This window comes from Capra hircus, chromosome 9 (genome assembly GCF_001704415.2).
Source record: "Capra hircus breed San Clemente chromosome 9, ASM170441v1, whole genome shotgun sequence".
Taxonomy (NCBI): Eukaryota; Metazoa; Chordata; class Mammalia; order Artiodactyla; family Bovidae; genus Capra; species Capra hircus.
Window position 1 is genome coordinate 12,731,712 of NC_030816.1, and position 26,431 is coordinate 12,758,142.

Here is a 26,431-nt window from a genome sequence, read left to right on the forward strand (position 1 = left end):
AATCATTTACTTTTCATGCGCTTTGGTCTTTCTGTATCTTTGAGTCCTGTCTTGGGTCTTTCACTGAGAACCATGACTAGAGCCTGGACAAGTTTCAAGGGATAAACTCCCTGAAATGTACACAAAATTCATGCCTATGTATTATATTTATTCTTGCTCTTTCTCAATCTTTCATTTGTTCATGTATTCCTTACTTAGGCAGTATAAATTTATATTAAAATTCATTAGTGCTTATTTTTCAATAGAGCTTAGTCCAAAGACTTCATGTATTTTACTTCAGTCAATCCTCTCAACAATCTTAAAAAATAGGTAACTACTATTATTATTCTCATTTAAGAGAAAAGAAAACTATACAACCCCACAGCTAGTAGTCTTACAGAGAAGAAATAACCCACAGGAGGCCCCAAAGCAAAAGCTGCATAAGCTTAGTTTCATTAGGTAGTTTTGCTAAATTACAGTTTCCCTGGGTCTCACTCCAGAATCTGGGACAGTCCAGGTCAGCAAGGGAATTCCAGGTTCAACAGGGACAAGCTTGTCACTTATCCTTAAAATTGGTTAGACCCATTACATTGCACTGTGGGAAAGCACGTTTATATCATCACAAGCACTTTATGTACAGCTCTCTTCGAAAGTGACAGTGACAGTGAAAGGCGCTCAGCTGTGTCCGGCTCTCCGCGACCTCATGGAATAGTCTCTGGAGTTCTCCAGGCCAGAACACTGGAGTGGGCAGCCGTTCCCCTCTCCAGGGGATCCTCCCAACCCAGGGATTGAACCCAGGTCTCCCGCATTGCAGGCAGATTCTCTACCAGCTGAGCCACCAGGGAAGCCCAAATTGGTTAGACCCATTACACTGCACTGTGGGAAAGCACATTTATATCATCACAAGCATTTTATGTACAGCTGTCTTTGAACAACTGCTTAATGTGTGTTAAATCAAAGAAATTTGTTTTGGGGGGAGGAAAAATAACTTCACTGCCAGTATACCAACCGCTGAAGAATTTTCTAAATCAATGAGTCATTGTTCAATATGGTACACAATAAAAAAAAAAATGTTTAAATTGAGATTCAACATAAACATCCTTATAAATATTTAAAACAAGATTTTCATGAAATAATATTTATTCTGACTACATACAACACACACTGATTATTTTCTATTCAGTCTAGCTCAGTCCTGACTGATCTTTTTTCTATTCTATCCCATTAAAACAATGCTGGTTCCTATCCACTAAACTGATTTCACAATGCCCAATAGGTTGGTAACATACAGCTTGAAAAGCAGTATTCTTCAATTAAATCAAGTCATTTTGCCTGTTCTTTAAAAATGAAGCAAAAAGCACGAGTCTGCTACTGGCTAAATGTTTATATGCCTTTTTTTAAATCTTAGGAAAAAAAAAAAAAGTTAATGATTTCCTGAAAGCATTAGCAGATCAAACTCGACCATGGCTGTTTTTCCCAGTAATGAATGACAAGCAATATGTAAATATTCCCTTAAGAGCCACTTGCTCTGAATTCAAACCAAGAAAGTAGGAAACATGAGCCTTAAACAACATTACAGCTCACACAAGAATTTAACTGGTAATTAGGAATATTTTCAAATAAGGCATATGCAGCTTTTTCACAGGAAATGATCTGACAGGATTCTTAATTTTTTAAGGTTAGTAAAATTCTGAATACTGAAAAACGTAAGGTGATAAAAAATTAAGACTCACAAAACATTTATATCCTACATTAAAGAAGCTATTTTAAATGAATATTCTCAGTCTGTTGATTGGTCAAAAAATATTTAACACGTCACTGACTCAATGGACATGAGTTTGAGCAAGCTCCGGGAGATGGTGAAGGACAGGGAAGCCTGGCGTGCTGCAGTCCATGGGGTTGCAGAGTTGGACAAAACTGAACGACATATGTCAACCAATATTTAAGGAGGCATAAGGAAGGAAGAATGAAGGACTGCTGAGTCACTTCCCTCCAGATGGCCCATCTAGGGGAAGAAAGACTGCAAACACATAAACACAAATAGGACCTAAGAACATCACACATGGGAGTGTTCTTGTGTAGGGCTATGGATCACTACAGGCATGTGTCCCCAGCAGCCCTCTAGGATGGTTCTTAGAAGCTAAAATCAGATGCAGTTTCCAGTGAAGTCAAAGAGGATATCCTACTTCCAAATCTATATACAACTTTTCCTACCTATCACAGTATGATGCTACAAATATGTTCTAATCCCCTCTCAGACAATGTAAAAATGAACACTTAATGCAATTTAAACTGAAACCACACAGAATGAAGAAATCCAATCAGAGATACAGATGAAGCAGAGTGGGATACAGGGTCCAGACCATCCATTTAAAGGCTCAGTGACTGAAGGCAAGTTACTTAACCTTCAAACTATTGCTTCACCATCTGCATTTAAATCTACTCACACAATCATGGTAAGACTGAAGTGGGGGAACGCACCTGAAAGCACTTTATAAAGCACCACAATGCTGTGATTATTAACTTTTATTAGAATCAGTAGGCACAGTAAAACTGAAAAGATATTAACCAAATATTCAGAAGGTTTAGAGTTAACACATACCAAGCACTTAAAATGGGTCTGTTCGCTTTTCATACACTAGCTCAAGTAAAGCCAGGAATATGATAATATCTGAATCCAACACCTGGTAATAATAAGGTTTTCCCTCAAATCTGGGACATACTAAGGTTCTTCTCTAATGGCCCTTGGCCAGCAGGAAAAAAACAACCTAGACACTGTTAATTAAAGGAAGGGCAAGAGTTCACATCACACCACTCCACCCACGTGGTATACGCATTCTTAGCCCAGCTGTACCACAAAGAGAGGGCTCTTTCCTAAGGTTCAAAGAGTGCTTCCGTGGGGCTGGAGCAGGGAGCACTCCCTGCGTCCTCAGCAGTGCTGCAGAGCAACCAGCCAGACCCACCCAGGTGACGCTTTCCCCTGAATCTTAGACTCTGAACTTGACCGAGAAGGCAAGCTGAGATCGTCTGTCCAAGTGTAGCTCTGCATTCATTCCTATTATGGGCAACTACTTTTTTTAGACAAGGTGCAATTCTGGGGTATAAACTGGATCACTGTAACGCACACACCTGACTTTCACAGGTTGGGTATACAGACTGTATGTTTCATATGGCCTTGCTTGGTTAATACTCTGACATTAACTATATTATATGGACGGATAAAGTAGATCCCACCTGCCAGTGCACGAGACACAAGAGACACGGGTTCGATCCCTGGGTTTGGAAGATCCCCTAGAGGCGGGCATGGCAACCCACTCCAGTATTCTTCCCTGGTTTAATCCCATGGACAGAGGAGCCTAGTGGGCTACAGTTCATGGGGTCACCAGAGTTGGGCTTGACTGAGTGACTGAGCACACAGCACAAAGTAAATAAGACATGAATTATGAGACGTCTTCAAGTTATAAACAAGTTGTTTTTAGAAAAGGTCACTTATAATGCAGATCTTTAGAATCCACGATGCATTTCTGCGTATTAATTTACAGTGGCATAAATTAATGTTAAGCTGCCAGGACTGCCCTCAGAAATCCATGCAGCCCATAATGTGAGTGGCAGCAGGTCAGGCACTTGTGTTCTATAGGTGCCATTCTGCCACCAAGCTGCCACACAGCCCTGGGCAGCCCTGTTAGGACAAAACCAGGCTCAAACGCTGCCTCACCTGCCTGTTATGTAATCTCACCAAAGCTATTCAAACCCTTTCAGTCTAAATTTCCACAGCAGTCAAATCATATTTTGGGATGAACCACATACACAAAGAGCTCAAAAGGAGCCTACACAAAAATCACTGAAAGGTCACTAAATTCTGCAAGGGCCAGATAATGTTAAAACAAGTGTGAAAGAAGGGAGCCCTGTGGCATGATTGGGAAGAAAAAAAAAAAATACAAAATACCTGCCTTCTAACCACGAGAGGAAGAAAGAGGGAGCCAAGACCACAAGGAATAATGATCACCCTGGAGATAGTACAGAAAGTATAATTTCCTTTAATAATGCAGTTTTTCATTTGATTTCAAGACTTATGGAGCATCACAGAATTAATATCCACATATATAATATATGACTTGTGTATATACAAATTATTTGCAAAAGTGTGGGAAAATGTTTCATGAATCATGTGATCAGGAATAAAAAATTAGAACAAAATACTGAAGATGCTGAGAAACCAAGTGCGCCAGAGCCAAGAGATCATGAAAGCTCCTTAGGGCTCATCCAGAACAGATTTATCGAGGAGTGATGCTGATTCATGCTTCCATTTAGAGCTATGCAGCATATTTCAAGATAAAGAAAAGGAAGGATTGGGTGATCCTCAAGTAACTAGTTTCAACCCTAAACTATTAAAATGGGGTCTTTTACATTTAACTTTGCTTTGATGTTAATTTCAGAAAGAAAGAGAACCATAAACAAAGGGGGTGGGTAAAGGATTATTGACTAAATACAATCAAACAATGTTTATGAAACCACAAGGTAAAATAGTGTACAAAAAACAGAGGCTATTTAACTACTCAGAAGGGTAAAGGGATAGGGGACGAGAGTTCAAAAGCAAGTTTTAGGATTTCTGATACATATTGTGGTAGCAGGCAGAAATCAGGGCAGATCTTGCTTTTGCTCTTCTCTGCACTGGCACCCCACTCCAGTGCTCTTGCCTGGAAAATCCCATGGACGGAGGCCTGGTGGGCTGCAGTCCACGGGGTCGTGACTGAGCGACTTCACTTTCACTTTTCACTTTCATGCATTGGAGAAGGAGATGGCAACCCACTCCAGTGCTCTTGCCTGGAGAATCCCAGGGATGGGGGAGCCTGGTGGGCTGCCGTCTATGGGGTCGCACAGAGTCGGACACGACTGAAGAAACTTAGCAGCAGCCGCAGCAGCAGCACACTAGCAGTGGAGAAGCCAATGGCAGCCCACTCCAGTCCTCTTGCCTGGAAAATCCCATGGGTGGAGGAGCCTGATAGGCTACAGTCCACAGGGTCGCAAAGAGTTGGACATGACTGAGCAACTTCACTTTCACTAGTAGACAGTTGTGTAACGTGGTATGGCCACATCACTGCGGCTATACCCTTGGCCTGACTTTCTGACCTTCCCTAGAGATCTTGCTTGGAGCACCTGTAAATACATACGCTGGAGCAAACTGCCCTAGGTGGTCAGAAACTTGCTTTTGAGCAGATCCTGTTGGTAATTCCACTTTACAGAATTCTACAGTTTGTCAGAGGCAGTTGAAAAGATTTCTGATTCTGGCTTCCTCTTTTCTGATAATAAAGTTTTCAGGTTTCTGCTTGTTTATTTGCTGTTTGCCTTTAAAGCTTGACCATTTGGGGCTACAAAAGCATCATAATAGCTAAAATGAAGGTTGAAACAGTTTAAACTGTTCCCTCTTTCATTTCCTAATAACCCATCACAGTGATTTACTATTTAATAGTACCGCTGACTGTTGGCCTTGTTCTGTTATTTCTATGCCTCTAGGATCACACCCCATTTTTAAATGTTTTTCTTTTCCACTGTTAGAATACTCTCCACAAGAGGTCAAGGCAAGCGTGACAATTAACTTTTGCATTTCTGAGCTGAAAAATACTAGGCTGTTCTTCCAGAAATTCTCAGTTTAAGGGGCTCCCCTGCCCCTGCATCTTAGGAACACAACACTGTTAACCCTGAGCAGGTTGTTCATGAACCACAGTCACCTTTACTGTTGATATCAGTTTGGATGCAGCCTGAGAAGGTGCTACAGCTTGTGGAATCACTATTTACAGCATCCCTAGGCAAAAGGAAAAAAAGAATCTTGACCTAAAGTCACATCTTACATAAAAATTAACTCAAGATGGATAGCCAACTTAAGTATGAAACATAATACTATAAAATGTTTGGGGAAAAAATGAAAGAAAATCTTCAGGACCCAGGGCTGAGCAAAGAGTTGTTAGACTTAATGCCAAAAACACAATCCATAAAAGGAAAACCTAGTAAATTGAATCATTAAAGTTAAAACTGACAACTTCTGCTTTGCAAAAGACTCTGTTAAGAAGCTGAAAGGAAAAGCCACACACTGAAAGAAAATACTGGCAAACTATTTATCAAAGGACTAGTATCTGGAAAGTATAAAGAACTCGCAGCACTAAACAATAAGAAAACAATCCAGTTAGAATATAGACAAAAGATAGGAAAAGACATTGTGCTGAAGAAGATGGACAGACGGCTAAAACACACATGAAAAGACACTGTATCTCATTAGTCATTAAAGAAATGCAAATTAAAATCTCAATGAGCTATCACTACATACCTCTCAGAATGGTTCAAATGAAAAAAGAGTGAGAATACCAAATGCTGATGAGGACGCCAAGAAACTGGATCATTTACACACTGCAGATAGGAAGGAATGGAAAATGGTATAGCCACTCTGAAAAAGGAGTGCGGTAGTTTCTTATAAAATTAAATGTACTTATCATTTGACTCAGCCACTCCACTGAGCATTCATTTCAAATAAAACTGATACTCACAAAAAGAATTTTTTTTTACACAAATGATCCTAGCTTTATTTGTAATAGTTCCAAACTTGAAACAACCCAAATGTCCTTCAATGGATGAATGGTTAAAAAATTGTCATACATCATGGAACACTACTCAAAATAAAAAGGAAACATTATTACATAATTTTTACATAATACATTTATTATATAGTACAACCAACATCTTGGGCAGACCTCAAGTGCTATCATCTGAATGTTTGTGTATCCCCAAAATTCATATGTTGAAACCTAGTGCCCAATGTGATGGTATTTATTAGGAGATAGAGGCCTTCTGGATGTGACCAGGTCATGAGGGCAGAACTCTCATGAACTGATGCCCTTATACAAGAAGCTGGAGAAAGCTCCTTGCCTCTTTTACCACATGGAAATCACAGTGAGAAGACAGACATGATGGCTCCCTGATCTTGGACTTCCAGCCTCCCGAACTGTGAGAAACAATTTTTGTTGTTTATAAGCCGTTCAGTCTGTGGTGTTTTGTTACGCAGTACAGATGGACTAAGATATCAAGGGGATTGAACTGCGTGAAAAGAAAACAATCTCAGAAGGTTAGCTACTGTACGATTCCATTCATGTAATATTTTCAAAATGGCAAATTATAGAGATGGAGAACAGCAGTGGTTGTCAGGAGTAATGGGCAGAAGAAGGTGAATATGGCTTCCAAAGGGTAGCACACGAAATCTTTTTGATGGAACTGTTCTGTCTCTTGATTGTGATGGTGGCCGCACAAATCTACACGTAATAAAACTGAACAGGACTAAAACATGCGCACGCACCCATACACAAATGAATGCTTGTAAACCTTTGTGAAACCTGAATAAGGGTTAGAAGATTGTATCAATGTCAATTTCCTGCTGCTGCTAAGTCGCTTCAGTCCTGTCCTGACTGTTAGCGACCCCATGGGCTGCAGCCCACCAGGCTCCTCCCTCCATGGGATTTTCCAGGCAAGAGTATTGGAGTGGGTTGCCGTTGCCTTCTTCGGTCAATTTCCTAGTTGTGACACTTATCATACAATAGTCATGTAAGGTGGGAAACTGAATGAAGGATGTAAGACATCATTCTATTATTTTTTAGAGCTACATGTGAATCTAAAATTATCTCAAACATTTTAAAAAATCACTATATTGTTGTGTTTATTCTAAGTGTCCTGTCTTTCTATGGTTCACCCATTAGATACCTGATTTCTTCCTTCCCTAAACAACCTTGCTACTCTCTGGGGTCCTAACAGCGGAAAACAATTCACTAAAATTGGTAGTTTAATTCTTGCTTTCCAAAAATTCTTATTCATGGTTTAGCATTACTAATTGAAACATGTCCCTTGGATATAAACCTATATTTGAAGACTGACTCTAACACTACATCAAATGGACAAAATACTTATTTTCTGAGTTACCTCATTAATAAATGGGGGTAAAACCTATTTCATAAGTCTATTGAGAAGCTACATAAAACAGTAAATAAAGTAAGTACTTGGCACAGAGTAGTTCCTTAAATGCTCATTCCCTTCATTTTCCCACTAACAATCTATCCAGACATAAAAATATCAACAAAAAGTTTGGTTTTCAGTTTCCAAGACGTTTGGAAAACAGGAAATGCATCTTCAACAAGCATGCTAGGAGTTGGGGATGTGGTGAGGCTGAATTGCTTCTTAAGAAATATTTCAGTTAAGGAGATTATAATCATCATTTTAAACCCATGTTCTCACTCTGAGCTTGAAAACAGTCCAACCATCAAAATGGTTTATGAATGTTCTGGTAATAGACACCCCACAAGGTAATAAACTTAAATATGTCATAGGTTTTTAGTTACAGATCAACTAATGAAGCTAAAGAACAGTAGGAACTAAGTACTTAGGATTTAAAATTCAATGTAGCTTGCTAAACACAGGATTCTGAGCAGTCTGCAGTGCGATGCATACAGACGGCTAGACTCTTTGAGCAGCACTGGCCTGAGAGAACTGTCAAAGATAGAAAGAGAAGAACCAAATGTTATTTCTCCAGTAAAAATAAGAAAAAGATGAAACAAAGTCCATCTAATTGCTCCTAGTTATGTACTCTCTTTAGAAACAGTCACCAAAAAAAAAAAAAAAAGCCAAATGTCCTTAATACTTAAGGACAAAGTCCCCTCAAACATATTTCAATACTGGTATAAATTTGCCAAACAAATGCTTACCGAGCAAAATAACTTTGTTTCCGTTCCTTCTTCTCTTCCTTGGTATCCATAATATGCGATCAAAAGTGCAAAATATTTGGAAAATTCCTTTTTAATCAATGAGTCATAACCCTGGTTAAAAAAAAAAAAAAACAGAGTGACTGTAAATTAAGAAGTTCATTAATGGCCAATATGAAGAAAGAAGCAAAATAGAGCTACATGGCCCCAACAAATGGAAGCTAATCTTTAACCAGTAAGTACAGTCACATGAGTCATATATGAAATACAAGTGCTCCTGCAGGAAGTGGGGGGCAGAAAACTATAATTAGAATGGAGGTGTTAAAACTAACAAAATGAAAAGTAGCTGGAAAAATAAGTTGAAGTATTTTCCTCATAATTAACAATTATTTCAAAGTGTGCTAAAGCAAAAACTGCTGACTTAGGAAGATTTTAGGCTGGCTATGCAGAAGCTAATTTTTAAAAAATCTTTAAATTCATAATCACTATTTTCAAGCCATTAATGATGAATATGTCTCATCTACAATGATGAAAAAAAAAATGGATCACTTGGGTGTTTTACAAGAATGTTCTTCCTTTAAAAATAAAAATAACATCAGTGTTCTATTTTGGAAACATGCCAGCAAGTATCAATACATCTCACTAGAGTGAATATGCAAATGAAAGCACAAAGCCTCGGGAAGCTATCCCTCAGAAAGGATTTATATGCTTGCCTCTACCTCACTGTCTCACCCATGTAACTCTCACCTCTGCTTCCCAGGAGCAACCTGGTTCAAATCTGTAATAAGAGGTTGTCTCCAGATCAGTCTTCCTTAAATACCACTCTCATCATGCCATGCCCCTGCTCAAACATTCCCAAAGGCTACTTACTGCCTGGTGCACTAATCTAAATTTTCTGCACAGCATTCGCCTTTCCTAAAATCTTGCCTTTTCACCCTGAATGAGTCTCAAAGTAAAAAAAAAAAAAAAAAAATTTCATCAATCAAAATTATTTACTAATTTATATCAACTCCATAAAGAATTTACTTCACAATCCTTATTACAGGGAAGGTAGTGTGATAAATGAGTGAAATGAATGAGTGAAACTCGCTCAGTTGTGTCCAGTTCTTTGCGACTCCGTGGACTGTAACCCACCAGGTTCCTCCATCCATGGGATTCTTCAGATAAGAATACTGGAGTGGGTTGCCATTTCCTTCTCCAGGGGAGTCTTCTTGACCCAGGAACCAAACCCAGGTCTCCTGCACTGCAGGCAGATTCTGAGCCTCCAGGGAAGCCCCATAAGACATGAGACTTGCCCTCACGGTGTTCCCTGTCTTGCAAGGGAGACACTTAGGATTTCAGCTCTGTGGGATACACACAGCTGTGGAGAAAGCACAGAGCCTAGAGAAAGAACTCTGAGTCTTCCACAGGCCCACCCTACGGCAGGTCCACACACACCAAGATCTGAAGGGTGAGCATGGGTTCCTAGTTAGAGGGCACGGCAAGCAGGTCTGGCTGAACAAAAGCAACGTGGAGACACAGTCTCTCTCTGCTGCTCCAGGACCAAATGTGAAGCAGGAGAGGGGTGGGAGCTGAGGATGAAGACATGGACAGGATTAGGGTCATGATGACCTTTCATGTCACGCGAAGAGCTGGAACTTTATCCTCGCTGCCCACTATGCGCTGCCTCCCCTTCCCGGCACCTCTGCCAGCACCTTGTCAACAAGGGCTCAGGCTGACCCCACAGCCGCCCTCCTGACAGACATTGCTGCAGGGAGGGAGGGCGTGTAACACCCACAGGTTACAAAGAATGGGCTTCAGAAGGCTGACAAGAGGGTGAACAGACTCTGCTCGAAGATATCACGGTGGACTTCCCTAGGGGTCCAGTGGTTAAGAACCTGCCTGCCAATGCAGGGGACACAGGTTTGATCCCTGGTCTGGGAAGATTCCACTTGCTATAGGGCAACTAAGCCCGTGCATCACGACTACTGAAGCCCGAGCACCCTAGAACCTATGCTTTGCAACAAGAGTAGCCACCGCAGAAAGAAGCCCACACACAGCCATGAAGAGCAGCCCCTGCTTGCTGCAACTAGAGAAAGCCCACACACAGCCATGAAGAGTAGCCCCTGCTCGCTGCAACTAGAGAAAGCCCACACACAGCAAAGAAGACCCAGCACAGCCATAAATAAATTTTAAAGATGATAATAATACATGATTTTTTTAAAGAAGATATCACAGTCTAACTAGTTGAGAAAGGGCTCACACTTAGGCCAATAGTATTTACACAGAAAGAGGAGGCATGAGTTCAAGACATATTAAGGAGGCAAATGAGTCCAAATTTGGTGACGCACTCCATGAAGACAACATGGGACAGGAAGGAATGATGAATTCCTTCCAAGTTTCTGCCTCAGGGGCTGGATAGACTGTGATACCACAGATAAGATACGATCTACAGGAAAAGGGCAGGCCCTTGGCGGGATGCGGGAGCAGAAACAGATGAAAGATCAGTTTTGGGCATGCTGCCTTTGAGTTCCCATGGGACTGTTGGCTGGAGACACTCACCAGATGTTAGATTTCATAAAGCACAAGAGTGCAGAGAGGGCTAGAGAAAAAGATTGAGAAATTCACAGCATATGGTTGTACTTAAGGAAAAGAAAAAACAATACGATGATAACACCCTGCACATACGACAAGTAATGAAGGACACGGGCTCCACTCTGACTAGTTTATCTCTGAATCCCTGACGCAGGGCTGCCCTCAAGGGATTTGCCAACCAGTAGGAAATAAATGTGTGCCCATAACTAAAATGGACAGCTAGTAACTTAGAGCTGTCCAAAATAACACCAAGAATCCAGACGACACAAAGTTCAACTCTGGGGTAACAAAGTACCCCTTTTAGGAGGGAGAGGATTTCAACAGGTAAAGAGGGAAAAGAGAAAGGATTTCACGAAGAGGGAATGGCCGAGCGTGAAGTCTGGACACGAAAGGGCACAGTGGCCTGGGCAGGGAAAGAAAAGCACCTTTCCTTTTCATAAGTCATCACTTCAACATTTTCCACATGCTCTCTCTTTTCATCCCGAGACCACATTATGAGTTAGGCATCCTTACTTCCATTAAACTGAGGCTGAGAGATGCTAATTTCCCTAGTTCAACCCTCCCAGCCTTGGTGCAGCAGAGATTTAGATCCAGATTGGTGTACCTTTCCTGCTTCTTGATAACCTGTGAGGCCAGAAAGCTTTGGAGATGAGTCAGGGGAAGTGGTCTGGAATCAGCAGCATCTAATGCCTCGGCGCAGGCTCCTTCAGGTTAAGACCAATGTACCCGACACAGCGGAGGGGCAGCGGGTCAGTGAGACCTCCAGAAGGACGGCCTCAGTGTAAAGGACCCTGATGCTGGGAGAGATTGATGGCAGGAGGAAAAGAGGGCGACAGAGGATGAGATGGTTGGATGGCACCACCGACTCGATGGGCATGAGTTTGAGCAAACTCTGGGAGATGGTGGTGGACAGGGAGGCCTGGCACGCTGCAGTCCATGGGGTGGCAGAGTCAGACACGACTGAAGAGAGTGAGCAACAGCAAAGTGGCGTGGTGGGGGCGGAAGCCACGCCTTCACGAGCTAGGACAATACTCATTAGAAAACTGGGGGCACAAAAGATGGAGGAAAAACACAGGAGCCAAGTGTCCAACTCTCATCACCTCCATTTCACTGTGGCCTGAACCCGCGGGGCTCCTTGCCAGCTCTGTGCCTTCATCCTTACTATTCTCCAACCTTGAGGTAATCTTGCTACACTTCCTCCTCCTCTGACCGGATCCAACACAAGATTCAGTCGTGCTTCCCTGACCACTTGTGTGCCCTTCTCTCTCTGCCTTGTAAGTGTATTTCACGTGTGACTTATCACTTACTGTGAGGCACTCGATCCTATACCCTGTGACAATGCCGCTTCACTTAGCCTCCTCAGCCTCAAACAACCGAGGTGCCCTCAAGTTGAAAACCATCATGTTTCATACTCTGCTTACACTTCCCTAAATGCAGAACACAGAACTAGGCAGAAAAACCACATAAAAGCTAAGGAAGGAATTAATCCAGTCCTGGGGATAAGATTAATGACATGGTAGACAGATATCAATCCAAGGATTCCTCCCGAAGTAACAGTTATTTGGGGACTTCCCTAGTGGTCCAGTGGTTAAGATTCTGCACCTCCACTGCACGGGGCACGGGTTCAATCCCTGCTTGAAATATATGTAATTATTACTTGGAAATGGGGACACTCCAGAAAGAATTAGAACCCTGGCTCTCTGCCCTGCCCTGGGCCAGGTGGTTTATTTTAAACTTTCGCTTCTGCATGCCATCATATGTGATGATCTCTATTTATTAGATTTCCCCTCATGAATAAAAATGAAGTCATAACCACCTAATTGGAAAATTTTTATATTGCAAGCTGAGCCAGAAACTAATATTTGCTTCTAGTGGAAAAATATTGACAAAAATAAACACAAGGAAAAAAAAAAAAGATTAAATGATCCAAGAACTGACATCTGGTGCTGCTGTGTCTGTTTAGAACTAGTGGAGTTCTTTTTCCATTTTTTATTCAACAGATTAAAAAAAAATCCAAATCTTTGGTTTCTTTTAAATTTCTTGGAACTGATATATTTCTTAAACCAGATGGATGCAGCCCTTTCAGGTCTGGACACATCAACAGATTAACCAGGAAGAGATCAGCAAAGGATGCTATAAAAATGATTTGCACAGAGCACCACCTGGCAGCCTTCATGCTTCACTGAAGAACCAGAGCTCCGTAAATCAATCTTTAATGCGAACGACATTCTCCATTATAAGTGGCTATAATGGGCTTCTTAAAAGCCCTTCTTCCATTTAATGTTGACTTTCTCCTCACATCAATAAACCCTAGACTCATCCAAACACTGAATTACAAGAGTCTCTTGCATTCAGGGTGCATTACAGACCAGGAAGAATGCTATGAGGGAGTACAAGATGTATCTTCTACCTAAATATTTCTTTTTGTGATCTTAAATCAGTATAGTCAATTTAAATTTAGTTCATTATTTTTTTTAATGGCATATACAAAACCCTTACCCCGTAAGAGCTGTGTTAAAAACAAAGTATTTTCTGTATCACCAACAAATGTTTGATGCGTCCAGTGATGCCACTTATAAGGAATTTAAGGACAGAGCTATCAGACACCCTCACTAACTCCATCAAACCAGTGTGGACCCACACAGCCCAGGGTGGCTTTTTGGCTTCCCATAGAACACAGTGCAGCTCCTTGCTCATTCAGGTATGACCAGTGGAAACTAGGAAAACACCAGAGCACACATAATGTCCGTCAGCTGTTTTCCCAATAACATGTTTCCTAGTATACAAATGAAATAATGACAACACGCTGCAAGCCTTGGCCTCATAAGGAACAGGCTAAAATGTACCTTTCTATGCAAACATTTCCTCCTAGGAAATACTTACACTTATGCTGAAATATGACAGGAATTCAGTCTTTCTCAAAGCTCTACTGTCATCTAAACACAGAAAGGGTATTCAGAAATATAGGTGTTAAACAAAGGTCAGAAACTTGAATACTCTAACAAGAAATCTGGGAAGAAAGACATAGAAATAGAACAAAAGCATGCTGCAAACATTTTAGGGAAACATCTAGGAGATGACGTTCCCAGATAAACAAATGTGTGTCATAGAAACAAAACAGAACTTAATAGCAACAAAGAACTACAAAGTGATACTTGAATCAAGGTGATGATCAAGGCTACCACTTGAACGGGGCAGAGCCAATGGATGGCAAAATGGAGACCTCATCAACTCCTATTCCATAGTTTTTTGCCAAGGGAACTGAAATTAGACCTGAAAAGAATTAAACAAGTGTGGTTATCAGTGCTGTCTTACCCAAAATGAGTAAAGAGATTTCATCAAATCTCCTGGATACTCTAAAGAAAGATCCACCTCTGGGCTTGACAGTCACTTTTTAAGTTCCCTCTAGGAACAGAATGTGCAAATAAGATTTCTAAAGCATCACTAGCAAGGTGAGGAATTGCTGAATATGTGGAAAAGGCCAAAAGCTTAACAAGATGCAAATAGATTTTAATTTTCAACAAAAGTTAGAAAAGGGAGTATGCAAATTACACACTGGAGAACATCATACAAATCCCCAGCAAAACATTAGATATGATAATTAAAGGCAGCTTGGGAAGGACTTAGAAGAGGAGGCAGTGAACCCTGAAATCCACGATGTTCACAGAAAATCAACCATTCAGCAGAACAACAACAACAAAAAAGCAGATCCCTTTCTGAAGCATCTCCCAGGGACCAAGTACTCCCCTGGAGATACAAAGAGGACAGCATTCACAGGCCAGCCAGCTCAGGTGAAACAGGCAACTGACATCCATCAGGTGGTAAGGCGAGTGGCAAGCAGTCTGATATTGGTGGTACAAGGAACCACACAGCACAGAGGGGAAGCAACTACTCTGCCAGGAAGGGAAGTGGAATCTGGGAAATTCCACAGATAATGCCAGAGCCAGACTGTGAGGGAGGAACAAAGAGTTTGATGCGGAATGCAGAAGCGACTGCTCTCATTAGGCAGAATGAGGATGTGCAAGCCATTGGCAGGGAATGCGTGGTACTCAAGGAGGCCTGGTGGTCTGGTACGGTGGGCATGTAGGGCTGGCAGAGAGAAGGAAGTTCAAGAATGGGGCTCAGCCAAACTGTACTGACCTAATCTCCCTCCTGTACACAGTTACTATGCTGGTTCAACAAGGAAATGAGGCAAACGTGGTGTAACTGTACTTATAAGGCACTTGGTAAGTTTCTCTTGATCTGCTTATGAATAAGATTGAGAATGTGGCCTAGACGTGAATGAATGCCCCCAGGACTGGACTGATTACAGAAAGCACTGAGTCACTACAGCAAGCGGTACGTGCTCACCAACTGACCGGCCTCTATCTGGAGCTGGGAGCAGACTTGCAACTTCAACCTAAAGGGAGAGTGTTAACAGCTTAATGCAGTGTTCTTTCTTAAGCCTTGTCCTCATTAATACATTTACCAATGACTTGAATGAAAATATGTGCTTAATAGACTTTTGAATAGATAAATAGCATCTTGGATAACAGCATTTCAATTCAGACAGATGTCAGCTGTCTGTAGATCAACTGAGGGCTCTGCATCTGGGAGAGGTAGAGCCTAGCATTAGCACAAGTGAATAGGACAGGCATACATCAACCCACTCCAGTGTTCTTGCCTGGAGAATCCCAGGGACGGCAGAGCCTAGTGGGCTGCCGTCTATGGGGCAGCACAGAGTCGGACACGACTGAAGTGACTTAGCAGCAGCAGCAGCAGCAGCATATCGTGTTTGGGGTGACAGTAAGATTTACATACCCAGCGGTGTGATTCCGCTGCTTCACAACACCTCCCCCCACCCACCTAGGCCAAAAAATAAAAAACTAATGCAGTCAACCCAGAATAAAAAAGGCTATGATGGTCTGTCCTACCCTTTCTGAGGGTTATAGTATATCATGACTATTGCGTGTAGCTCTGGATCTCCTCACACAGGAGAAATAGAAAGAAATTGGAACAAATAGAATGATTAAATAACCTAAAACTAAACTTTAAGCTGTGCTGTGGGCTTAGTTGCTCAGTTATGTCCGACTCTTTGTGACCTCATGGACTGTAGCCCACCAGGCTCCTCTGTCCATGGGGATTCTCTAGGCAAGAATACTGGAGTGGTTTGCCATGCCCTTCTCCAGGGGATTTTCCCAACCCAGGGATCGAACCCAGGCCTCCCACACTGCAGGCAGATTCTTGACCATCTGAGCCACCAAATTTTAGGAATATTAGTCAAAGGAGCTGGTGAGGTTTAGCATGGAAAGAGTAGAGAGGAAAGGATGCGAAAGAGGAGTTGTCAGGAAAGGAATTTTCCAGGCAAGAATACTGGAGCAGGTTGCCATTTCCTCTTCCGGGGATCTTCCCAACCCAGAGACTGAACCAGAGTCTCCTGCCTCTCCTGCATTGGCAGGTGGGTTCTTTACCACTGAGCCACCTGGGAAGCCCCAGAGGAAAGGACAGTTATTTTCAAATATCTCAAGGATCTTATCTAGTAGAGGATCTAGGCTTGTACCAACCTAGAACCAGGCACTGGGTATTGAGAGAGAGGTGTCTTGGCTCAACATAAGGGCTTGATGCAAAGAGCTGTCTCCAGAGACAGCAGCTTCCTAATCTCCAGAGAGGACAGCACAAGCTGGATCACTTTGGGGGGTGGCTGTGGACTGGTAGATTTCAATTCTACCAAACATCAACACCCCTCACCTAATAAATACAGCTGACCTTTGAACGATAGGGTTTAAACTTCATGAGTCCACCTACATTCAGATTTTTTCAGTAAATATACTACAGTATCACATGATCTGAAAATACGAAAGAACTGCATGTACAAAGGGCCCACTGCAAGTTACACACTTTTTTTTTTAACTACCCGGAGGGTCAGCACCCCTACCCTCACAGTTTCCAGTGGTCAATTGTATATAAGTATTTTATAACATGCCCTTTTTATAATGCTGAGACGAAGCTGATAAACAATATAACCCATTTAACACAATTTTATGAAGGTGACTTAATGCCTTAAAGGAAAGCAACTGATCACAGGTAGTTCAATATCTAAATTCCCAGGTTTCAAAAATCAATATAATGCCAAAAGACAAGTAACTTATAACAGGTAAGTCATAAGTGAATAATTTATAATCATAAAGTAAATTCTCAAGCAGAAGTTCATTAGAAGACACAACAAATGCTCAGATGCTTACACCACCACAAGTTTAGCTATAGGTGAAATGAGATCAGAAATAATTTAATAGAGGGAGGGGCATATGTATATCTATGGCTGATTCATGCTGATGTATGGCAGAAGCCAACACATGGATAGACTAATATTTCTAATTACTTTCTTATCCAAAATTTTTCATGTCAAAAATTCCTTCAAAGCTGAAATTTTACAAACTTCACACACCTGAGTAGTTCTGTTTTCAAGATTCTCTGTGCTTTACCTGACTAAGCCCTCCGACTCACGTTAAGGCAGCACAGCGCCTTTAAAGGGGCTTCCCAGGTGGCGCGAGTGGTAAAGAACCCTCTGTTGATGCAGGAGACCTAGGAGATGCAGGTTGGATCTCTAGGTCAGAAAGATCCCCTGGAGGAGGGCATGGCAACCCACTCTAGTGTTCTTGCTTAGAAAATCTCATGAAAGAGGAGTGTGACAGGTTACTGTCCATAAGGTCAGCAAAGAGTCAGACACGACTAAAGCGACTTAGTAGGCAGGCACCTTTGAAGCTGGAATCCAGACTCCAGCACTTCCAAGGTATAGATCCTTGAGCAAGCTACTCGATTTCTCTAGCTTTCAGTTTCCTTATCTGTGAAAGGGTTGGTCTAGAAATGAAACATGTCCAAGAGATGTTTATCGAGTCTAGCATCTCATGGAACAGAAAATTCCCTCCACTGAGATTTCAGCAAGCCCAAATGTTCCTGTGTTCATGAAAATTACACCTATCTTCATCAGCGCCTGCAGAGTTAGATTCAAATTTGCCCCTAAACAGACATGTTAGATCATGAATTAACTCAAGCCAGGCAGCCTAGGAGAAGCAGCAACAGTCAAAACATTTACCAAACATTAACCATATGCACCGGATTTTTTTGTTCAGTGCTATCATACACACAGTTTAATCTTTATGACTCTATGCGAGTTCATTTTCTCAATCCTTTTTAGATAAAGAATCTGAAGTTCAGAAAGGTTAAAATAGTTATTCAAGGTCAAACAGCCATAAGAGTTGGAGCCAGAAGGATCAGTTTTGTCTGACACTAAACTCAGAACCATTCATAATGGATCTCTAATGCGAGGCAGTAACACTACACAGAATTTTCACATCAGTTGCCTGGTTCTTCCTGGCAGTTGGTTCTACCCACCATTAAAAAGAAGAAGAGGGTGAACACCAGCGTTCTTGTCGTCCGTCCTTTAGGACATTGATTCTGAACCACATTCAAGTTAGTCATTGCTACTCATTAATAAATGCACTGCACTAAACATGTTCACCCATTTAATAAACATTTACTGCTTTTAAAAAGCTAACTGGAATGCATGTTCCCTTACTTCATTAAATTAAGTGAAATACCTCTTAAATATTAAGGACTGAAGTAAAGATATAACTGACTACGCCAGAAATATATCCCTCAGCAGTTGGCATATTTTTTGTTTCTGTTGTTATGAAAAGTAATTGTCTGCCAATCCAATTATTTCTCCACTAAAATTGTAAACACACAGCATCAGAATTTAAAAATTAGTAAACACACAGCATCAGAATTTTGATTTTTTTTAAAAATTTCTTTATGGATTTTAAATTGCAAAAGTCCCTCTTTTCTTCCCCTAGGGACTAAGACTGATGATTCTTTTTAGAACTAAAAGTTATGATTTTATAAAACTTCTACCAAAGGTCTTTAATATATTGCATGCATTTTCTCATTAATACTTAAAAAGATATAACTATTTAGTCTTAAACAGTTTTCTATCTGTACACAAACACAAATTAAATGGGCAAAATATACAGAGAGTCATGTAAAAAGTTATTGGAGACCATGAAAACAGAACAGAGCCTGCTCTGCTGATTTCATGTCTCAACCAGGAAACTTCCTCTTTCTCACCATCGGTCACTATTTATTGGGTGTCTACTCCAGGCATATGAGTGTCCAAAACCCACGAAAGTTGGGAAAAAAAAAAAATCTGATGCCTGCAACGTCACGAGGTGATTTCTAGGGACACCCCCTAGTATTGCTCCAGCACTGGAAGATTACTTCAGATCATCTCTAAGGTGAGTCCAAAGGTGGCAGGCTCCAAACGACAGCAAGAAACTCTCAGGTGAGGGACACTCCTGGTGGTCAAGAATCTGCCTTGCAATGCAGAGGATGCGGGTTCCACCCCTGGTCAGAGAACTGGGATCCCACACGCTGCGGAGCAACTCAGCCTGCGTGCCCCAACTAGAGAGTCAACTCAGCCTGGGGGCCACGAGTAGAGAGTCCATGCACTGCAACAAAGGATCCCGTGTGTCCAACTAAGGCCTGACACAGCCAAATAAACAAATAAATATTATTTTTAAAAATGACACAGGAAGAAAAATTTGTCTTCAATTCCTTCTGGCATTCATTTTAATATTATTAGACAGACCCACCACTAAAATCCTAGGATCTCTGGCCTATTTGCCTTTTTTTTTTTTTGCAGTTATCTTTCTAGCCCTGGCCCGAAAGGAATTTTTAAAAAAGAAAAGAAAAAAAAAAATCCAGAGTCTTCTGGAGTCTCTATCTACTAGTATAGAACTCAAGCCTACTCCCCGAAGAGTAGGCCTCCCAAAGAGTAGGCACCAGTATCATTCACTGCATCAGCTACCTTTGCTCACAGCAAACGCCATCACTACTGCAGGGGTCCTGGTCTTGCATCATGCCCCAACTCCTTGAATTTTAGAACAGGAATAGGCATGGGCAGTGGTTACTACTTCTATTTCTTCTTCTTCTTATTATTATTACTATTACTATTATCAGGTGGGAGCTATCTGTTAGATGAACCTGAATCAGGATTAACTGATGCAAACAAAACCAATAAAATTTGACAGATGGAAGCCGTAATAAATGGAATGCCTTTACAAAGAACATATAGGCTATAAGCACTAGTTTTCAAGAATTAAATCTGAGTGTCTTTGGAGACAATCGAGAGACATAATGCTCACTTTACCAGGTAAATTGCCATTCCACTAAGGAAAAGCCACATGCCTCTTTGTTTCCATGTGGACGGTATTGGCAACTGAATGCCATCTTCAAAATACACTGGCATGCACTCAAACATGTGAAAATGCCAAATAAAAAATAATTGATTTATCACTTTTTAATATGCTTTCAGTATATTTCCACACAAGTAAGCATACAACATAAATGTACAAGTAGCAATAAACAATTTACACTTACTCCAAAATTGTACCTTGCCACATACTGACAAGCCATCTCTTCAAGGAGTAAGCATTTATAAAGAACCTGTTTTATGCCTACCACTGGACTATATATCTGAAACCTATGCATATAAAGAGGACTCAATACACTAAGAAAACTTTAATTTTTAACAGGAAATAAAACTGACATAAAATAATCAGAAAAAAAGGGGTACGATTAAAAAGCCATGCCAAATAAAACTTGTTTCACACAGAGAAGTAGCAACCAAAAGAAAAAGGCCAGGTCACATGGGCCAGTGTTCCTAGGGAGGTGTGTAAAGTGAGACATGACCGAAATAACCACTCATGGTGGTAGTTCCACATTGCTACACAATGGACAGTCATATTTGTAATCCAGAAAGAGCTGTATCCTTAATGAAACAGTGCTCTATCAGAGCATGCTCAAGAAGACCGAAATTCCACCCTACTCTCAGATATATGGGACAAAGATGGAGAGAAGCCTGTACTGCTTTGGTTAGCACAGTACAAAATGTGGTAAAAACACAAACATCCCTTCAGGAGGAAGGCAGGATGAAAAGTGTCTTCAGGGCAGGAAATCTGCCCAACCCAAAGTCGTCAGACCACCATTGGGAGGTACTGTGACCTCTTCTTCAAGAAAAAATTTATGCATATAGTAGTCAATACTAATTTTCCAAGAGATCTGGTTAAGAAATCAAGTCTATAGTTTAAGTATGCTTTCCTTTAAAGGTTTATTCAGTTGTTTGATATAAAAATTCTTGAAGAATTCCAAAGAGAAAGGGCTCTTCGGCCATTTGGCCAGACTGGATTGCTGTTCTCAAGTATGTACTCCTTCCTTGTAACAGAACTACACACGCACGCCTTCCACTATGCCCCTGAGTGGTGCTCTGCACTAGCATACAGAGCACGCTGCTCTAAGCCAGCTGGCCATGCGGCTTGTCTTATCAACAGACTGAGAACAAACAGTGGACCCATTCAACATAAGGCTCGAAGAGGCCTGCGAGTTTCTGCACTCTCTCAGAAAAGTACGTCCCGGGTAGCGGCTTTTCCTGCTTCCACACGGGTCCCAGGATGAAGACCTATGGAACAAACCTGAACTCCTGCCTCAGCTTTGGAGCCCAGCCCAGCCCTTCTGGACCCAGTCAACGGTTGCCAACCTGCAGATTCACGAATGTGAAATAAACATTTGTGGTTCTAAGACACTAAGCTTTGGATGGTGTTAGGCAGTAGTATCCGGCTTCCTTGATGGCTCAGATGGTAAACAATCTGCCTGCAATGCAGGAGCCCTGGGTTCAGTCCCTGGGTCAGGAGGATCCCCTGGAGAAGGGAATGGCTACCCACTCCAGTATTCTTGCCTGGAGAATCCCATAGACAGAGGAGCCTGATGGGCTACAGTCCATGGGGTCACAGTAGGACACGACTGAGTGACTAACACTTTCACTTTCACATGGAGGATAGTATCACAACAACAAAAACAAAATCAACACACCTTTAGGAAGTATCCTGATCCACAAATTACTTTGTGGATTTTTACCAAGAAGATCAAAGGCACACAGTACATATTATTATCCATAGGCATAATTCTACCAAGATCAGGAGTGCCAAAGCTGAGACAAAAGCAGTCATTTAACAAAAACAGCCAAGAAAGCATCCCTTCCTTCCAGTTCTCATTCATCCCAAAACCAATGTGCATGGCTATGCAAGTTTAGCTATAAGAAGACACCACTTAACACCAAGCGAGACTTATGTACATCTTGGTACATTCATCTGTGTGTGTTATTCGCTCAGTCATGTCCAACTCTTTGCAACCCCATGGACTGTAGCCCGCCAGGCTCCTCTGTCCACGGGATTCTCCAGGCAAGAACACTGGAATGGGTAGTCATTCTCTTCTCCAGGGGATCTTCCCAACTCAGGGATCGAACTAGGGTCTCCCACACTGCAGGCAGATTCTTTACCATCTGAGCTACCAGGGAAGTCCAAAAGTGAGTGTTAGTTAGTCATGTCCAACTCTTTGTGACCCCAGCGACTATAGCCCCCCAGGCTCCTCTGTCCATGGAATTTGATATTATTTATCATTAGGGGTTGAACTACATCACTGAACACCCCACCACCTCCCCAAATACAGTGAAGTTGTATCCACTGTATTCCAGGATATGACCTTATTTGGAAAGAGGTCATTGCAGACACATTCAGTTGAGATCTTATTGGAGTACTGTGGGCCTCTAATGACTGGCGTCTGTATAAGAAGATAGCCATATGATGATCAAGACACACAGGGAAAACACCACATGAAAACAAAGCAGAGATTAGAGTTGGGCAGCGATAAGCCAAGGAATGCCACAGGCAGCCAGCGAACCACCAGACGCCAGAAGAAGCAGGAAAAGATCCCTTTACAGGTTTCAGAGAGATCACAGCCCTGACAACACCCTGATTTTAGATTTCAACCTTCCAGAATTGTGAAACAATGAATTACTGTTGTTTTAGGTTACCCAGTTTTTGGTACTTGCCAGAGCAGCCCTAGGAAACCAATTCACTTGTCTTAAATCTTACATACTATAACTGTTCCAAAAGGATACTTCATCAAAAATATGACTTCCCCATCATGTCTATTCTGCCACTTTCTCTTATACTTTAAAGGAAATCTGCACATGCAATTGAGAGCATTGGTAAATATTATTTTGAATATTAGAGCAGAAAGCTCACACAGTTAACATTTGTACCCAGGAGGTAATTCAAGTACACTTTATTGAGTAGTGGACTAAGAACTCACCTAATTATCAAGGAAAATTCTTAACGAAAAAGGAACTTTGAACTCTTCGGAGAGTGTAGCATCACCATGTATACTTCAGCGATTTTAGCCTAACAAACTCATGCTGCGAGGTTTCTTACACACACTTATGCTATACTGTACCATTTTCTAATGAATGGCACCTCTTGCCCACATTCCTTTCAGTCAGACCGTAAGCTCTCAAAAGGCACGGAGTGTGTGGTATTTTACACACATAAGCAAGAACTAGAAAGATGGGCAAAATGAAGATGGAACAGAAAACTCATGTCATTGCCTAAGAATGTTATCAACACAACAAAAACCAGTTTTCTTGTGTTCCATCCGTGTGCATGTGGAAAACATTTTGCTAGAAACCTGAAGGGCATAGAGAATTATAAAACACAACCCCTTATCTGCTTAGGGGTTCCCCTGTAGCCCTTAGGGCTTTCCTTGTGGTTCAGACAGTAAAGAATCTGTCTGCAAGGCAGGTGACCAGGTTTCAGTCCCTGGGTTGGAAAGATCCCCTGGGGAAGGGAATGGCAACCCACTCCAGTATTCTTGCCTGGAGAATTCCATGGACAGAGGAGCCTGGTGGGCTACAGTCCATGGGGTAGCAAGGAGTTGGACACGACTGAGTGATTAATACATCCACATTTTTCAGCTTACTGTAGAGCTAAGCTATAAAGCAAAGTGAAAGTGTTAGTTGCTCAGTCGTGTTCAACTCTTTGTGATCCCATGGAAAGTAGCCCACCAAGTTCCTCTAGCACTTTCACTTTGCTTTATAGCTTAGTTCTACAGTAGGCTGATAAATGTGGAAGTATCAATAGCTCAGTTGTGTCCGGCTCTTTGTGACCCCATGGACTGTAGCCCACCAGGCTCCTCTGTCCATGGAATTCTCCAGGCAAGAATACTGGAGTGGGAAGCAATTCCCTTCTCCAGGGGATCTTCCCGACTCAGGAATCAAACCTAGGTCTCCTGCATTGCAAGCAGGTTCTTTACTGATGAGTCACTGGGGTGAGCTATAAGCTATAAAGAAAATCTGTATTTAATTAGTAGTACAAATCATTAAGCGCCAAAAGAAAATGAAATTAGGGGTAGAGTAGATGTCCTAGAAAGTGTTGATGGAATTAAGTATCAACCTGGTACAGAATACTGGCTTTCAAGAAGGGAATGTATGAGGAAATTCAGATAGAGGCGGCAGTCAAAAGCCTGAAGGCAGGAATTACCACATGGTTGTCAGGGTTACTGAGAAGCCTTCTGATCCTACTAACTTGCTGAGTGTATGCAGGTGGGGCTAGGGAGATAAGGCTGGGTGCCCAAAATGTGGAGATGATATAATGCCAGGATACAATGCCATCATTGCCTAAGCAGAATTCTCTGGCTTAAGTTTCCATAAGAAAGCCACCACCATGAATATCTCATAAATCATTTCACTGGGTCTACTTATTCTTGAAGAACTAGCCTTGAGGCTGATCTATACATAAAACAAGCAAGCAAGCTAAATGCAAGAAAATATCAAGCAGATGGCGTGTGGGTGAACATGTGGAGGAAGTGAAATATTAGCAGCTTTGAAAAGAGGAAGAGAAAGTAAAATATGTCAAAATGAATATGCATTTTATAAAGAAAACTCAAGAATATAAGATCTATGATATATTAATTTCAATTAGTTCTAACAATTATCATTGTAATATTCATGATAAATAAATGTGAAATATTTCACAAATACAGTATGTAAATGGAAATTGCTATATACCATTACTGGGGACAAAAGTTCTCAATGTTTTGTCACTTCCCTGTCTTTTCTGCTATGCAGCTGCATTTATGAAGCAAATTAGGGTCTTTTTGTATATATAGTTTGATAGTTTGTATACTATCTCTTAAAAAAACTCCAATTTTTACAATATCAACCTTGCTAATAACTAATATATAGTTGCTTATTCCGTGACAGAATTTCAAGTACTTTATATATATTAACTTATTAGCTAATTCTCAATACCATGTGAGAGGTGGATACTATTATTATCTACATTTCACAGATGAGAAAATCAAAGAGAAATTAACTTGCCTAAGTTCACCTACCTGATACATGATGAAAAAGAACTTTAAGCCAGGTAACTGGCTCCGGCATCCTCACTCTTAACCCATCTACCATACCACCTGCCTCCCAGAGACAATGTGCTTATCACTGAAACTAAGCTTCATCTCTGATTTTTTTTAAGATGTACTCAGAATAGAATCATGGCAATCCATTCCAGTATTCTTGCCTGGAAAATCCCATGAACAGAGGAGCCTGGCGGGCTATGGTCCATAGGGTCGCAGAGTCAGACAGGACTTAGTGAGTAAACAGCAACAGAATAGAATCACAGGGGCCAAGGGAGTCTATGAGCTGAACTGCTCTCCATCAAAGGCATAATACCCCCATATAACCTCTTACCACCTGTGAAAAGGAAAATGACCCAGCCTCATCACTGTTATGGACTTCTACAATCTAATCATAATCTGCATTTCTTTGATGCAATGAAGGTGAATATTTTTTCACGTTTTGGCCATTTGTAGTTCCTGTTTTGTGAGCTTTCTATTCCCACTATGTAGATGGTTTATGTCCCCCATCCCCACCCGCAAATTCATACACTGCAAACCTAATGCTCTAGGTGATGGTACGAGGGAGGGCTTTGAGGAGGTGATTAGGTCATGAGGGATCCTCCCTCATGGGATTAGCACCCTCACAAAGGAAGCCCAGAGAGATGACCAGCCCCTTCCACCATGTGAGGTCACAAACAAGAAGCCCCTGAGTCTACAACTCCAAGAGGGCTCTCACTAGAACCTGATGGTGCTGGCACCCTGATCTCTACCTTCCAGCCTCTAGAACTGAGTAATAAATTTCTGCTGCTTATAAGCCACCCAGTCTATGGAATTTTGTTATAGGAGCCCCAATGGACTCAAATGATTCCTTCCTAGAATGC

At 41.5% G+C, this 26,431-nt stretch overlaps 1 protein-coding gene across 4 annotated transcripts in view; it reads right to left on the minus strand.

Annotated features, from left to right (window-relative positions):
- The window catches only part of NCOA7 (nuclear receptor coactivator 7), a 157,165-nt gene that overhangs the window by 123,310 nt on the left and 7,424 nt on the right, over positions 1–26,431 (minus strand). For 3 of the 4 annotated variants that reach the window (XM_005684484.3, XM_018052949.1, XM_018052950.1), the window contains exon 2: positions 8,718–8,828. The exons of the other annotated variant lie outside the window; for it this stretch is intronic. In XM_005684484.3, the coding sequence (XP_005684541.2) occupies positions 8,718–8,767 (50 nt within the window). In that variant the 5' untranslated portion in view covers positions 8,768–8,828. The remainder of the gene's footprint in view (positions 1–8,717; positions 8,829–26,431) is intronic. 4 annotated transcript variants of the gene reach the window in all.